Source organism: Psittacula echo (genome assembly GCF_963264785.1).
Source record: "Psittacula echo genome assembly, chromosome: 8".
In the NCBI taxonomy this organism is placed as follows: Eukaryota; Metazoa; Chordata; class Aves; order Psittaciformes; family Psittacidae; genus Psittacula; species Psittacula echo.
The window spans coordinates 17,356,189-17,374,472 of NC_137744.1; the positions used below are offsets into that span (position 1 = coordinate 17,356,189).

The 18,284-nt window shown below is 34.9% G+C and overlaps 1 protein-coding gene across 6 annotated transcripts in view; it reads right to left on the reverse strand.

Moving 5' to 3' along the window:
* LOC308224799 (rab proteins geranylgeranyltransferase component A 2-like) overlaps positions 1-18,284 on the reverse strand; it is a gene marked incomplete at its 5' end in the record, with an annotated part of 69,635 nt that overhangs the window by 30,628 nt on the left and 20,723 nt on the right. For 4 of the 6 annotated variants that reach the window (XR_013957580.1, XM_080625020.1, XM_080625024.1 and 1 more), the window contains 4 exons: positions 8,267-8,492; positions 10,958-11,078; positions 11,735-11,851; positions 13,691-14,057. Coding sequence is in view for 5 of the 6 variants with exons in the window: in XM_080625020.1 (XP_080481146.1) it covers positions 8,267-8,492; positions 10,958-11,078; positions 11,735-11,851; positions 13,691-14,057 (831 nt within the window). The remainder of the gene's footprint in view (positions 1-8,266; positions 8,493-10,957; positions 11,079-11,734; positions 11,852-13,690; positions 14,058-18,284) is intronic. The other 2 variants (XM_080625022.1, XM_080625023.1) reach the window with 2 other exon arrangements.

Here is an 18,284-nt window from a genome sequence, read left to right on the forward strand (position 1 = left end):
TTACTTTTTGCAGAAGGACAATTCATAGAAGAAATATCTGACAGATCAGACCTGCGATTTGCAAGAGAGCATGACAACCCACCCAACTTCAGTTTCTTGTAGGCTCCTACTTTCTAACAAAAAAAGATGCTAAGTTTCTGAGAGGTACACAGGGACGAGACACCCTTGAGAATAATCCTCTCGACAACAGGAAACAAAAGAAACTCTACATGGGGAATGCATTTAGCATACAAGGATTTTGAAAGCAGTAATTTGCAAAAGATAATCTAATTTCTTGGTTTATGAGAAAAGAAATGAAACGTGACATCCTACGACTTTGAACACTTAGGAGGGGAAAAAAATCTATTTGTGCAGAAAAGAGATCTTCCAATGCTGATGAAAGAAAAACCCAAGTCTAACCACATACTCTTGATGGCTCGATTACTGCATGGTAACAGGTCTCTTGATCAAATACATTTAAAAAAATCATCAGATTTGTGTTAATTTTAGATTTCCTCTCTTGAACACAACTGCTCTTTCCAGCAGAAGTGTTCTGTGGTGTTTTGCTTGTTTGTTGGTTAAAAAATTAAATAGTTGAGGATTTTGCCTTCTTAAATAAAATATTTAGAAAGAATTGTAAGTTTGCTTTAGGTTTACCCAATCAACCTAACAGTTATTGACAAGAAAATCTCCAGGGGAGTGAAAATAAAACTGTTTGCTAAAATCTTAAGTCACAAAGAATTCTGGAAATTTATCTTGGTATGAATGCAGCCAGCAAGAGTCCTAGAAAACTACTAATGGAAAAGTATTGTCACTTGTTGAAGCAAATAGGGTTATTAATAAGTTCTGCTTCAGAAAAAATGTACTGTGCTTCCAGAAACTGCAAAGTAAATGCAAACACTGTTCAATGATGATGACTGCTATGATGAAATATGAGGCTACTGTCTTCTCATCAAAAATTCAAAATTTGAGACTAGGTCTAAGAGAAGTAGTTCCAGAGCCACTAAGTTTTGTCAAGATTGTGAATGGTCACAACCACAAGGTAAAAAGGGCTGTTTCCTAAATAAGGACTTTGTTAACCCTAAATAGTTTGTTCAACAGACTTACTCACTACACTTACATCTCACTTTACAAATTACCTAAAGCCAAACCTCAATGTGAAGTTGTTAGAAAATTAACTTGCACTTCAAACAGTGTACCCTTGACGGTGTTTTGGACAAAGACCTGATATGAACTAGAGGATAAACACCACATTTTAACCATATTGTATCTGTGCTCATATAGCTGTGTAAGAAAATTTTACCAAAATTTGAAAGAAAAGAAATTTGCTCAATATTGGCTTGTTCAATGGAAGAAAAGTTCACTGGAATTTGAAGGAGAAGCTGCTTAATACTGCCATATACAATGGAAGAATTACATAAACATTTTTCAAGGATATTGCCATTAACAGTATTCATAGTAAACCTACATTAAGAAACAATTCTCTGGGATGTTAAACTCAAACAGCTGAAGCTGTTCCTTGCACAAGGTCAGTTAGCTGCAATTACACAATAGTTTTGCCCTCAAAGAGGAGCTGGATGATCAGTACCATAGAGCAGAGAGACAAAAAAGTGACTAGAAACCAGTCACCAAGCATTAGCTCATCTGTAAAATCCATCTATGTATTTTCTGCCTCAAGAAAAATTCAAGTAATCTTAACCCTCAATGAAATTCAAGGACTATTTTACTAATTCAGTAATGTTTTGGGACCTACCTTTCTCTGCCTTCTAGTTTAACGAAAAAGGACTCCGCTACATTACATTTGCATTTACATCCCAGATCTGCTTCAGTAATAAGCATTCATGTAATTTCCATAAATCTTCTGATAATGCTGTAACATATTTGTATGTCCTAAATATTATTCTCACGAAGAATACATAAGCCAGAATCTGCACATCCCCACATAAGCAGAGTGATTTACTTATTAGAAGACTTAAGAGATAATACCAAATAATGTGTTAGATACACATATTTCCTTCTAAATTATTATATAACTACTGAAATACCATCTCACTAAAGCATTTGTATTTTGTGCTCTTAAGTTCCAAGTATGTTTGTAAAATGAAACAAGACTGATCAAGAATGGGAGTAGGACAATGTAAGTTATTCTAAGCCTTTTTAATACAAAATGTCACATATATTTTTCCCATACCACAGCACATATTCTAACCACTATAAAACAATTTCTTATCTGAAAACTCTTCCATGCCTAGTTAGGGATCTGAAATCAATATACTTTGACAACATTCGTATGATTCATGTGAATGTATCATGTGATATATTCTACTGGTTGAAGGCCTTCACGAAGTATGCACTCCGAAGAGCACTGTATTTCTAGTCAGTGAAATGAGCAGAAAAGCTCCTCATATTTGTAAATATTTTTTTTAAACAAAGAACTGACAAACACCTCACTGAGAAGAAAGATAAAATCGAGAGGTATTTTCAAAGTTTGATACACTTACAATGCATTTCACAACAAAGGTTATTTCCAAATTAAAAGTCTTTTCCTGTCAAATTCTGAGAAAAAATGCGGGCAAGGACACAAAAGCATTCCATAGCTTTATTAACGACAAGGCTCACTGATCTGTGAATAACCTGAAAAAAATGAAGATTATTGAGTTACTTTACCAATCTATCCATCCATCACTAGTGAACAGGTCTCAGAATGATGGATTATCTCACTTCCCTGATGTTTACCCCAAGAAAGAGTTTCTCCTTAGAGGGAAAAACAAACAACTGATCCTACAAACAATCATGCTAACTAGCTTACCAATTCTGCATTCATCTGCCAACAGAGTGAAGAGAAATATATCAAGTTTGTCTTAAAAAGCCAAACTACATCAGAAGTTTTATTATTTCACTGAAGTGCCAGTGAAAACAATTAAAAGGAAAGCAGCACTGCAACTACTCAGACTATTCAGTATTTTAGTGAAAACCAGGTAAAGCTGACAATTGTCAGTAATATCAAATTAAATTTTTTGCTCCAAAAAAATGGAATAATCCTAAGTGACCAGAGATATATGAATACAAAAATATGTACTTTGAAATGTAGGACTGAACTCACATCTTAGATACAGCCTATGCTTTTTAAATCACCTGCAGTTCTTTCACATTTGCACAGAATTGCATACATGCTAAGACTCAGATCTGTCCTACCTGATCGTCACAAGGAATCACAATTGAATTTCTCATTAATATGCCAATTCATACAACTTACATATAGACAAATCATACATATTGCTATACTTATTGTAGAGACATGATAGTTATGTATAGATTCAAATGAAGTGAAATTCTAAGTGCTTATTGCAGCCAGGTTTCCTGAAGTCCAGCCTTCATTTCAGAACACTAAAACCTTCATAAAGATGGTAACAGGAACATAATTGGAAATGCTGAAGTACCTGAGACTACCTCAGAAGCTCTGACATTTGTAGGAGATAATAGCTCAAATATAAGGGTAAAAACTGATTATTCATTTTTGAAATATATACAGGAACCTTCCAAATCAATCACATGATCCATCATATCTCAGCCTGGACTCTCCATCTTCTTGTAAATATAGGGATTGAAAGAGAAGAACTGTCTTAATCAGAGCCTTCCCCCATCACAAAATTACTACTGCCACTGGCACTGACACAAAAATGACTAACTGCAGCTAGAATCTGCAACAACTACTTAAAAAAGGTTACATTGCCCACCAAATACATACAGTATGCACAATTTCAAAGCCTATTTATAGGAAACACAAGTCATTAACTGACTACCCATAAAAGATAGTGAATAACCAATTCCTACAGCAAAGCAGCTGAAGAGATTCTACTACCTCAGCACCTATTACCATGACCACATATGTCAGTTCTTGGATGACTCTCAACAAAAAGGAAAAAGGCACGATGTGTCTGTCACTTCTTAGAGCCTTTCTGAGATGGCAGACAACACAGACTCTCCAAATCCCTTCAAAACGTCAAATGGGAAAAACTGCATTACTGCTTCTCAAAGTCTTGCTTCCCTTTGGATGCTCATACTTGCAAAAGCCCAGAAAAAAGAACCTGAAACCAAACTGAAGAGAAACTATGCACAGTCCCCCCCTTCAAAAAAATTCAGTGTCCATAAAGCAGCCACAGAGAAAAATCACAGAAGAAAGGCCACAATCTACAACTGACTTCAACTCTCATCCATTAAAAAACCCACTGGTCACAGGTGAAGAGAATCACCAGTGAAAGCTTCCAGAAAGACTTCTCAAAGGAAAATGGAAAATAAGAGGCGCATTTTACTGAAGTGAACTGTAAAAGTGAACTTTATGAAACAATATTTGTAAAATAGCACTCCCAAACAGTTCTCAAAAGCATTAAAAAAAAAAAAAAATCAAAAAGCTTTTGCATCTGAAAAATTGGAAGAAAGGAGATTCAGGTTACATTAGAGGGAAAATAAGGAAGCTGTCAGTTTTAACATTTAACTCCTACATAAAAAAAAAATATTTAGGATATTCTGTAATGTTTTCTAAAACCAGAAAACTATCAAAATCACACTAACTATTGTAAATGTTGTATCACTGAGACTTCACCGTTTTCTATGATGCCCAACCATAGTTTTTCTTTAGTGACATTTTTTCAAGAAAATGAAAGATGAATTACAGATTTGCAACAAACATGTTAACAGCAGAGTGCAAAACACACACTGATTTCCCTCGATGCTTTACATGTTGAAGTTCGGGTATCTCATATTTACCATACCAAATGTAAAGGCTTGCTTTGATGTTCCTCAAGTATGAGCTATTACTATATTTATTTTTACAAAGCATACTTCTGCTACTTCATTAGACAGGAAGAGACATAACAGTTTCATACCAAAAAGTTTGAACCAAAAGAAGCTGTTATACAAGCCAGTAAAGTTTTGCTGCTTGTCAGCTCAGAATAGTGTGAGGCTTCCAATGACCTTCCTTGTACCACGAATCCAATTTATGGAGACAGAAAACTCGCATCTGTACCTCAGCATATTGGGAGGTACATTACAGTGATATAAAAGTTTAATTTTCTCTCCTAAACCATACCTGTTTAAGCCAATAAAGAACTAACACAGCTTTTACTCACTCAAGTGTCGTCAGTAGTTATAAAATGTTGTACTGTTTATGCAGAATTCATTTAGAATGCAAGGATGTGACTTACAAATGTCTTTGACTCATTCACATAAATATGCATGTATGCCATTTATAACAGTAGCCTTGATGAGAACACACAGTGTAACTGGCTGCAAGAAACGCTTAAGAGGTTTACATTAAAACAGAATATAGAACAGTGGTTAGAAATCACAGAACAGGTGACACCTTACTCTGATAACCTGGTGATAAAAACTGTAGGGTATGATGTATAGGCTGTGGCATTACCACTTTACTATACAGTCTGAACATCTGAATATCTGTTCGGATACTGCTCAGTTTTAGCAAGACAGAATACCTAAGGCAGCCCATATATAAAAATCGTGATTAATCTCACAAAAAATTGGTTTTAGGTGAACAATTCAGAAGGCAATCACAAAGACATTTAGACTTTATTTTGTATTCAAATGTTTTTAATACAAACCATTTAAAAGTATAATTACCTTTTGGCTTTACAGAGTAATTTGCTTCAACTATTAAAATACAGTCCCTTTTGGAAGACTTACAATTTAGCAAAAAACAACCCTGAAATGCAGCAATCAATGGACATAAATAGAGAGTTCATGCCATTTGAAGAATTCCTGCGATCACAGAATCACAGAACGGTTCAGGTTGAAAAGGACCTTAAGATCATCCAGTTCCAACTGCCTGCTATGGGCAGGGACACCTCAACGCTACACCATGTTGCCCAAGGTTATGTCCAACCTGGCCCTGAACACTGCCAGAATGATTTTCTGATAAGAATATTTACAAGGCTTCTAGACACCATATTTGATAACTTGAAATATATAGCTACTACAGATCAGAAAACTGCACATGCTGGCTATTACACAAAATAAAGTCAAAAGGCTTGCAAGAATGCAAGAAAAATTAAATTGAGAAGAACCTACAGCGGAAAAAATGTAACTAATAACCTATTTTTTATTTTAATTATTAAATTTACTTTTTTCCCCAGATATTTAAGTCAAAGAGGTTTAACTGCAAAACTTGTGGCTCTAATAGTATTTTGATTTATTCATCTGCCATGTACAGATGACTGGTCCCACATGAAGACCTATGGACACAGAAAGACATCATAAAAACCTACAAACACAAGTTCTGTTGCATGACTATGTCCAAAGTACTTACCTAAACCAATTACTGTCCATAAATTTTCTGTCTGAGCACCTAATTACATAGGTTCACATTTTTTAAAATCTCCATAGAGTTTGAGGTAGAGATGAAAGGCTACTGACAAAAGATGTAACCACACAGCATTTCTAGTCAATGCAGCACAGAACAATGCCTTGCTGTCTAATGATCAAAGCAAAGCATTAGATAATCTACATATAAACATAATATAGGGCTTCATTTGTTGCTAAGTCCAAATAAGACCTTGCACAACACAGCTGGCTGCTGGTGCCGACCAGCTACTCTGTAGATAACTTCCACAAACTCTGACAATTATTCCAGAATGTTTCTATCAGCATATAATTGCATCCATCCTATACGCTGACAAATAGGCTCAAGCTGCTGAGGCCACTGTTCCAGCAGTAATTTAAGTACTGTTACAGAGAAGAAAAACAGAATCCATCACACAGACAAGACAGGAAGATAATGTCCAAGACCATGCTGTAAACCAGAATTTCTGAATAGTAGCACAGATGTAAAAAGCAGAATTTGTCCACCAACAAAGAACAAAGCAGGTAAGACTTGGTGCTGATATTTAAATGAACGATATACAAATTTATCACTCAGACAACAAAGTGGCCTCACCATGCAATACTGCTTCTTTTAAATAGAGCTAATGTTTATTTCAGACCTACAGGTTACTACATTAAAAACCCACATAGAGCAGATGGAAAGGCTGCTTGCCAGCAAAAGAAAAGATTAAAAAACCCCTCAGCCTTTTAAAAACCAGTTGAACTGTTGGAAACAACTGAAAATTAAAACCGCCCACCCTCTGCACATGTATCCTTAATGGTCCCCAAAAGCATCCGTCAACAACTCCTCTGCTAGAACTCCAGTCCCTAGCATACCTCAGGAATCACACTGAAGACTACATTACCATTGCCCACAGTTTAAGTAAAAGGTTGAAGAGGATGTTTTATCCTGGAGTCAATACAGGGTTTTTGGTTTAATTACTTTCTAGGGCTGAAGTAATAGAGAAATATGGCTGCTGTTTAAGATGCTGGAGTGTAAAACTGCAGTCTGTATATGGTTCAGTGTAATAAGGCTACATTATACCTTATATGCTTTCAATATGTCATAGATGGGAGCTTGTGGTCTATAAAACGATGTCAGGAGGATAAGGACATGATTTCATGTTAGTTGCCCTGTTTGTATATGTCTGTGACGTAACAAAGGTGAAAGGATTACATAACTTTATTTAATAATAAACTGGACACATGGCCTAATTTCGCTTCTTTTTGAAAAATCCAGTTCATCATTAAAATATCAGATGCACTCTCAGCATTGGTTAGTGACACAAACTGAAAATACGTACCCTCACGAAGACTAAACCACAGATTTTCTCAGCCTACCAAAATGAACAGTGATTCCTTGCGACAAACTGAGTCTCCTCTGTCAGTTTTAAAAAGGGATAGCTACACATGAGTTAAATTATCTCTTCCTCATTTCCTAGTACTTCTTACCATAGGCAGCCACCACAACAGCCAGCAGTGAAAAGTTACATTTGGAATGCAATCATAGAAGCATAGGATTTTTTAGGTTGCGGTTGGAAAAGAGCTTTAAGGTCATCAAGCCCAGCCATTAGCCCAGCACTGCCAAATCCACCACAATATAAGCCAACACTTTTAAGTGCAAAAGGTATTAAAAAAAAGTTACGCAAATTATGCATCACTAGGAGTTTAGAGGTAGTGTACCTTATGAAAGTGAAGTATTCTAACATTTCAAAATGTCACAGTAGCAGCATTTCCAATTTATTTTTTAATTTTTGCCCTTTTTTTGGAGATGGGGAATTTCACATCCAATGAAGATGTAAAGCAAATAAAACCAACAGGAAATTGTTAACAGGATGATTCCTACTGAATGATATCTACTAGCACTGGGATTTCATTTTTGGAAGATAGTTATTAGAAAAGTGAAGCTTACCTACAGAAGCACTGTGGGATCTCTCCTTGACCATACAGTGGAAACAAAAATGGTGTATTGCCATAGCGGCCAAGGCACTGAAGAAACTTCTTCGTTGCCTGAAGACCTTCAAGAGTGCTGCAATCAGTCTCTGAAACCATTGCAATAGAGTGAAGAATGAAGTGCTGCAAGCTTGGTGTTAACTTCCGTGTTCTTAAGAACTGAGCAAATGTACTGTTCTCGTAGTCTGAGGAAAGAGTAAATTTAAGTAAAGGGTACAACATAACATTTGTTTTTTCTCAAATGCTTCAACCTAAACAAGTATATTTGTATTTAAATTAACAAAAGCAAATGAGTTTTCCAACGAACGTCTTACTGAAAATGGATAATCCAAGTAAATGGAAGTTAAAAAAAACCATCTACTCCCAGAAAGTGACTTTTCTCAGAAGACAGAAATATCACTCCATTAAAATATTTCAAACCAATGCAAAACCACTGCACAGGTGTCCAACAGGCTAGAAAGCAACCTCTAGATATGGCTTCATCCATTCGTTATGTTAGGCTTGATCTAAACCCACTTCTCAATTGTGTGAGAAAAGTGAGCAACTGCAGACAAAAATCCATTCAAGTGCCTTGGGATGCTCTTTCCTGTAAATTACTCAAAATACTCAACCTGAATGGCACCCATTCAAGAACAGTATCCATACTGACACAGTTAGAGTGTCTATGTGCAGAGAAGCCATTCATGTGGTGTCTTAACCCACAGATGAGAAGGCACAGTATTTATTTCAAATCCATGACTTGCAACAAACAAGTCTGGCTGATACACAAAGATGACAGGGATAAGGAAGCATATCTCCCTTAAAATTAATACTATTGCTGACACATTTTGAAATTCCAAGAAACACTAGTCTTTCAGGAGATGCTTAATGCAAGTGTTGCATGTCACTGATACATCTCTGAAAAACACTCATTATGCTAATAACTAAATTATCCCCTCCCAGGAAAAGACTGCATTCAAGCAACAGCATACTTTCACGTTACTCAGAAATCTGCTCATAAGATTATTTCACTCATGGATAAACTGACAGGTAACACTTCCATCGATGCTGAGACTGGTATTAGCTATATATTCGTTTAAGATTCAACCACTGTTTTATTACAGAAGTATCTTATTACCCTTTCTGCAGCCATGCAGCAAGTCATAAAATGAGAGGGTTTCTTTGTTCTAGCACTTCAAAAAAAAAAAAAAAAACAACTCTCAAGCTTTTCCTCACTTCAGACTTGTTACATAACTCCAAATTTTACAGAAAAAAAGCTTTAAAAAAAAAGAATTCTTCACTATCATGAACTCTCCCTATTAAAAGTCTGCCTTCCCACGAATGGAATAATCACGCCAAGAGCAATTTGAAATTTCTGAAGTCTTTACATCAGGCTAATCTGACTCAAAATATTCCCAATTACCTCCCAGGCCATTTCAAAAGGTAGGAACAAAATCTGTTTAACTGCCTCTGTAAGTAAAATAAATGTAATGTCATTTAGGTACATGAATCAATGGATTCATTTAAAATTGATGTGGCGTCTCCTTTCTTTACTTAATAAATTTTCTAAATACCACCTATACTCTCACTCTGAGCACCTCCATTTCTTCCAGCAGCAGCAAATCTGATATTATCTGTAATCTATAAACCACTTCAGCCTAATGAGCTTTTCCCCCTTCATGATTTTCTCAAGTTCATCACAGACTCTCTTTCTAGAGAATGATCTGCTAAGATTAGGAGATCGACCAATTCTCTCTTGCATATGTTTAAAATAATTTTCTCTAATGTTTGTACCTAATCTAAGGGTCTTGTTCAAGTAATCAAACCAGTACCTTAATAACTGCTTCTTTTTAACACCAGATTCTCTCAAAAATACTGCCCAGCCAAGCTCCTGTCAAGCTACAAAAGCATCGATATGATTCAGACTGAAACTCATGTCAATAGTTTAACTATTCCTCTTTCCTCATTATTTTTTTTTGACAGATTTTTCTTTTATTTTATGCCTTAGTTTATTTTTAGTCCATCCAAGAACTGAGAACATCACTTCATTCTTTGTACCCTGAGGTGCATAAACCCAAAGCACCTTACTTCTGTTAGCCAATTTTCATCTTTGACCTAATGCTCATTATTCCCTGCACATTATGGCTCAAATATATTCAGATTTTTTCTCATCTAAATGAGCCAAGAGTTGATAAAGGCACTTTGAACTTGTCCTCTACAACTAAAAGGCATTAAATTACATTTCTTTCAAAGTTTAAAAATCCATTTTCTCAATTTCTGATTTGGTGGCAACATTCCATGATTTACGTATTATTTCTCCCCCACCAAAACCACAACAGAAAACTCAGCTACATCACACCATCTTAAAAAATCCCTGTGATGGGGGAGAAAACACCTAAAAATGATAAAAAAACATCTTGCAGCCTTGCTGTAATACATAATTTCACTGTTAAAGACAAATGTAAATAATAAATGATGTAGGAAGTAGAAGAGAAATGCTTAAGTAGAAGAATTTAAACACTGCAGTGAAAAGGTCATGAAAAGGCCAAAGCATACTTTAAAAATGAATCCATAAAAATAAATTGCGTGAAAACACAGGAGAGCTATTGGAATTGTGCACAACTGAATGAACTCATAAGGAGAAAGTGTATACTGTTCAATGAAACACCACCTTGATATTCTTCAGGGTGCTGTTCATAGTCCAAACAAAATGTCAGAAATTTCATTAGCATTCTCTTTTCCACCATAGTGAGCTGTCTGCTGTTGAAGACATCTGCTCTAGAACAAGGTACCTGGAAAAGAGTTTTTAATAATTTCAGATACTTCCCATACCCCGGATGTGGAAAGCATCAAGCAACTCTATAGTCTGGCTACCTAATGAATATTTCTATTACAGCTATTTTCTAACATATTCCTTTCCATTATTTTCTATTATAATAAAAGTTACCAATTTTCCACAATCAAAACTGTAAAAAATATTTTTCAGCCTCTTCCTCTTTTTATTTCGCTTCAATTTCATTTGCATCTCTCACTGCAGAAGTTAATCAAAAGAGTTACTATTAACTAACTGTGCCAAAATCCCCTGTTGCCATTATCACACCAATGATTTCTTAGTACCAGAGAGAAAAATCAAATCTATGCTACAAATTTTAAAACCTAAAACGTGAATCTTTAAGAGTTAACTGCCAAGTTGATCATGGTCTGAATATTTGACATGATGTAAAGATTTACGTCAATAATTTACTGGACTGCACATTCTTATTTTAGCTATTAAACAGAAATAATTCATACATAAACACATATAAACACTTTTTCATTCCAGAAGTGAAATTAAATTCAGAATCTTAAGGACACATACTCGCGTACTGTTACAAAAATCTCAGGACACTGATTTATTGACTTAAAAAAATATAAGATTAAGTGCATGCAGTGCATTATTTTATGATACCTGTTCTACTTTTCCTTCTCGAAATGCAAGAATTCGTGTTGCATTTTTAAACTCTGCATATCTGCTAACGTTCGACTTGATCAGGAGGTCAATTAACAGACCTCGGGAGTACAGCAACTGCACACGGAAGAAAAAAAGTGGTGAGTAAAGAGAACATGCATACACCAAAAGAAAACAGTGATACCAACAGGGTTCACTTGTAAGGTGCTTTCTGCAAGTATTTGCAAGTACACATAGTAAAGTAAAATCTGAATAAAAGTATCAAAATGTAATATGTGTAACATAATATTAAATGAACTGAAACAATCACAGAAATGGAGAGACAAAGCAGTCCATAGGAGAGAAAGGGACAAGGTGTCAGCCTATTGCTTTTAGTTCTACTAGTCTGGGAGTCACAGCTTTAGACAATATTTTGCATTGTCACCTTGAATAGTTTCTTTGTATTGTACGCTATATATCCTTGAACACAGTATTTTACAGCCTTCACTTCCCAATAAGGTGACACTGTCTGTGTAGATCATCATTAGTTGTTTCTTAAATTACCTGAAATGATAATGTCACATTTTCTAAATGTAAATGCCTTAACCCCTCAGTTAAGATTTAGTCATATTCTGCTATATTAATTTATCATCTGTCTACCTTTACTCTTTCTAGACGCTACACAGATATTATGAAATCCTGAAGGGGCAGAAATATAACTACTAACTGACAACATATGTCTGAACTGGAAAGCATTGGAGATTAGTTTAAAAATGCTTCAAGGCTTTTGGCCCCGAGTGTCGGAATTTGCTTAATCACACAGAAGTTTTCAAGATAAAGGTTTACTGGAATAATGAATGGACACTACAATAAAGTTTGTGTCACAGCGCCAGGGAGACAGTAATGCAAATTACTAGCCTTGCTCTGGAGACTACTCTTTAGATAGAATCCCTGGAATTCATTGCAGTTAACACCATGTAACACAATGGTGCAGAAAAAGCATTAAAAGGATACAAAATAGTATTATCTGCTTAACCATTACACAATGACTATTTTTTTTATGACATCATTCTAATCACACATGAAAGAGATATTTGGAACACAGAGCCAAAACTTGAAATCACACATTTTGTAGTGTCTCCACAAAGAATCAAATACATTATTGAAGGAAGGTTTTCCTCCAGTTTCTAGAGGCTTGAAAGACTTTTCCAGGCAGAATATGAAAAATTAAGCATTCAACCCTGACCAAACTTCCCTGTACTGCAGAATACACACTTAAAGCACAGAAATCAAGAAAAATTTCCATTTATCTTGAATTTCCAGGGCCATATCCTTTTACGTATAAAAGGCAGATTTTAAAGTTTTAACAGTATGATAACTATGTCAGACTAATAGTTTTTCCACTAAGTAAAACACGCACTAGTAGGAATTCAACATAATAGTAACTAATTCTAGTCAGTTTGCATGTTATGGATTAAATCTAATTATTTTTTTCCCTTTCCAGTAAAATTTATTACAATCCAGTGCTTTGGTTTGAGTATAGAGATAATGAGAATTTCACAGGAAAATCTAAAAGCCAGGAAGCTCTCCAAGAGGAAAACTATTTTTCATTTTAAAAACATTAAAGATCTATAGGAAGATGGATTTTCCTTGTTTAAAAATACAAGTTTTTTAACTGTACTGTTTAAAAAGAGCAATTTTGCTGGTATTACTCAAGTGCTAAATTTCAGGAAATTCACTTTTATGGATGTATTTCTAAGCTATGTTTTGTGGTCTCTGGTTATAAACAAACACTTAAGAGCACATGTGAAATAGCTCGTGTTTGTTTTAAGGGTACTAACTCTTGCTTACTTCTCACAAGCGTCTTTTTTGCCTCAAGGGTACTGGTGTGAGCTCTCCTCAATATTAATTTTTTTTAATTCCAGCCTTTAAAGCAAAGTAAACGTACTTATATGAAAATTATCATTCAATTCCTACCTTGGAAACTAAATCAATATTAAACCTTCTGCCTTCTCTAACAATTTGGACATATGTGATTTTCTTTGGTCCTTGGGCAGAACTTTCTGAGGGTGCAGATCCAGTTTCGGGAGCGGACTCGCCTAAAGCCGTACTATGAGAACTTTCATTCTCAGAGGTTATTTCTGGATCATTCCCTTCTACTGTGCTTGCTGGCTCTGTGCCTGTCGCCTTTTCTGGTTCCTGGCTCTCCACCTCTGCTAAGGTGCTCTCCACCGGTGTGCACTCCTTTTCTGATTCCTGAGCAACCCCATCAACATCAGAGGCTCCAAAGGCAGGCAGCTTCAGCAATGCACCAGCTTCTTCAACATTTTCAGCTGAATCCTGACTGATTAAAAACACAGGGGGAAGAAGAGGGGAAAAAAAAAAAAGTCTTTTAAAGAGTCTTAAAAACTTGTTTAAAGTTTTGAGTCAGTGCCAGAATGGAAACCTCAAGCATTACTACGAAAAGCATTAGAATTTCTTTATCCTGGCCAAATCACGTGTACCATCCACTAAAGAATACTAGGTCTTTGACTGCAAAGCTATAATTCAAGAGGAGTATTTTACTGAGAAAAAAATAGAAAAATAAATGGAGTTCTTATTTTACATGGGCTCAAATGATGGAATGAGCTTAAAATCAAAATCAAAACTCTCATGGTGAAACACAATACATAACACAGCTACATAAACAAAAGAAATACAGTATTTTAAAAAAGAAACAGTAAAGCAACATGATTAGTTGTTTTCCAATGGATTAAAAATACCCTTTGAAATTTAAATGTGTAAATGCATTAAAGTCATTAAGCTCAAACATTTTAAAACCAAACTCACTGAAGAAAACAGAAGGGCTTTATATGACTAGGACTACTTTGCATCTATTACCATCACAAGTCCATAAAAGCAGCAGCCAATTTTGCCCTGAAGTTGAAGTAAAACTTTCAGATTACTTTTTGACTCTGCCCTCACATTCTAGTTAGTTGTTCACATAACAGCCATACAGAATAAAGTTTCCTCATGCAGCAATGAGGAAACTCATTTTTATTTATATGTTATTCTTATGCCACTGTTACGAATTTGTGTATAGCAGATAAAAGCAGCCAGTCAAAATGAGAGACATTACCACACAACATTTACTCTGTATAGTCCCTTGCCTTTTCACAACTCAGTTCTTTAAAATTCCTCTTATGAAGCAGACCTCCAATTGTAATCTGATCTACTCTTTTTTATCTTGAACTTCAATGACATCTACCTTAGAAACTAGTACTTTTGAACTTGGAATTTTAGTTTATACTACCAGCTGAGATGAATCAAATCAGTGTCATTGTAAGTGAAAGGAGCTCAGCAATAATTTCCCTCTATCTTTTTATCTTTATACCACAAGCCATTAACGCACTGAATAAACAATTTAATCTTGGCTGAAAACTAATGAACTATGATTTTAAAGGTGACCTGCAAACATACAGTACAAAATTTCAGTAACTACCTGGATGGTTAAAATTCACTTACCAGCAAAGAATTATTCAGTATATATATAAAAAAAAACTCCCTCACATCTCTAGCCTTAAAGGTGGAAGCAGGGAGCAGGAGCTCTGTTAGAAGATGGGAAAAACCCCTCTATCCTTTCAAAGTTGCTCCTCATTTATGATCTCATGCAGCTCACATGAACTCATGAAACTAAGAGTTTGGACTAGCGCACAGCCACCAAGAAGCACTTATTCATCACATGGCCCTGGGAAATACAGGAACTGCTACAGGGAAAGCACTAATGAAAGAAGTATGTTTCTCTACATTAATTATGTCTTTCAGCTTCATATTGCAAGCATTAAATACCTATAAAATATCAAAGACAGATAAGTACTTACTCAAATGCTTTTAAAAAAAGTAAACTCTACTAAAAACACAAATGAAGTTCAGTTACATTTCGGAGTTCTTTCTGGATTTCGAGGGCTTTTTTTAGGAATTCGGAACATTGTGTTTGTGAAAACTGCAAAAGCTGTTGCCATGAATGCAATAACTAAGAATGAAGCTGTTATTTAGCCCATCCTAAAGCTTTTTAAAACACAAAAAGTCAGAGGCACATTTTCTTTCTTTCTTCTCCCAAGCTGAACGTACAGTTCAATCTCAGTTTAAACACTTGATTATTACTTTTTAAATCAAAATAAAATTTGGGTTCACAACACATTTTATTTTTTCCCCTATCACTCTGAAAAGCAGTGCAACAAAAACGTTACATTTACATATTTTAAATTTCTATTCAATTCCCACTAACGAATACGTAAATCTGCATGATTTGCAGCTCTACACATTTTATAATGAAAGCCAAGAACTGTATATAATCTAAATTCATGACATCCTTCCTATAGGAACAAATATCCCTGAATAATGTACGAACTGTCTATAAAAATGACTCAAATTGAACTTCTGTACAGACAATTCTTCTCCTAATTCCAAAAAAAATAATACATCTGCAGACAAATTGTTGTGTAAATTTAGAATATTATCTTCCACCATTCATCAATTAATGGTACTAACAAAGGAATATCTTAAAATGAATGTGTCTTATTAATGCCTTGCAACAGCAACCCCTTCAGATAGGTCAAATGAAAAATTGCCAACCAGCTGGTTAATTTATTCAGCACAGGTGTTCACTATTTATTTTTCAGCCATTTGCCTTTTTTCAATACAGCTTGTTGTAGACACAGTATTCTTTTCCTTTGATGGATGCACTTTGTTCTAAGGCCATTCATTTCAGATTTGCACTGTGTATATTATACTGCTACCCAGCTGTTTATTCTTTCAAAATAAATGTTTAATGGTTACTTCATAGGAGTTATAAAAATTAAGCAAAACCAACAGAATCTAGCCAGAACGTGTAAATTGTCAGAACCACAATAACTGACTCTCTCAGAAAGTTTGAAGTTATTTTGGAAAACTTTTTCTTTGCTAGGTTTATTAATATTACCATTCTTCTTGTGGGGTTTTGTATGTGGGGTTTTATGTTTGTATGGGTTTTTTTTAAATAATCAAGAAAGACAGCATCATACCACCAGGCTGAGTTAAATGCTTTAAAGTAGAACCTTCTATTTTGTCCTGACTCAAGTATAATGCTTACTTCTACAAAGCGTGAAATCTTACTGCTAGGGGACTCTTTGAGCCAGCCATTAGTTAGTATCACATCTTCTTAGGAAAATCATATGCAAAGTTAAGAGACTATTAAACATTTAACCTGATTTACTACTGGTTCTGAACAATATTTATTACGGCAACAGGATTACAAGTACAACATTCAAGTGATGCTGCTTTAAAATAACCATAACATTTTATCTGCAATACAATCAAGCAGCCATTACTGTGGAATACAGAACTTCAGAATATTGAGTCTGTGACCTTGAGATTGTATTATTATAACTCACACCACTTTTTTTCCCCCCTACCTATGATGTTTACACAAAGAAATACAAGTTTCTATATGAATATCTGTCAACATTTCATTTAGCTACCTAAGATATTATTGAAGTGATTCAACTTAAATAACTGTCCCAAAGAACCTTTCAGGAATTCAGAACAGCGTTCAGCTCAGTGCAAAAATCCAAGAGATAAAAATGATAAACATAAATAAATAGCTCCACTTTAAATTGAGGTCCATACAATTACCACTCCTCATTACTATGCTTGTGCACTATTCAGCATTACTGCTGCACAAGGTTACTTTTAGGCGTTCTTTGATTTTCAAAATTGACATTGTGAAAAGCTTACCTTCTGCATGGCATGTATCTATCTATATATAACAAAGTAACATATTTCTGTTCAAAAATCCAAACAAAAAAATGAAATTTGCATTCTTAACTTCTGCTAATGCAGACATACCTCTACAAATACCTAACGGAAAGATATTTACCACCTAAGATGGTTGATTACTCTTCATGTGCTTATGCATGTATCTTATTCATGTGCTTATGCTTATATCACAGAAGTAAAAGTGTGTATTTCAAACTAAGAAGGTATTTTTTGCATTTTGTATGTAAAGTAAGAGCTGAGTTACCTTACTTCAAAAACAGAAAGAAGGCGACAGCCCAAAAAGGCTATTATTACATTGCTAGGAGCCTTCGACCATGCAATTCCTTCTAAAGCATCATGGGTAAGCACTGTTTAATGAGTAAGGTAAATCCACTGAATATAAAAATAGAAAAGGGCAAATATTACTTTATCATTTTAGCACAATTAAATATTCTATAGTTACAATACTAAAGTCTATTTATGTTCCTGTTCTTGTGTACTTAGTCCATTTTACATGTACTTACACTCTTTTTTTTTAGTATGAGAACAAGAGTCTTAAGCCTAATTAAGAATGGAGAAATTAACAACTTTCCGCTAATAATACCTACAAACACAACACTTCTGTTTCCTACTCAGAAGTAAATTACCAGTTCACAAAGTTGGTCAACAGATTACACTGCATCCAGACAAGGTAATTAAAAAAGTATCAGTCAGCTTCACTGAAGTGATTTCAACAAAAGCACAAGGACATTAGGAATTATTTTACAGGTTATGGTTACTTTCTGAGACAACATGC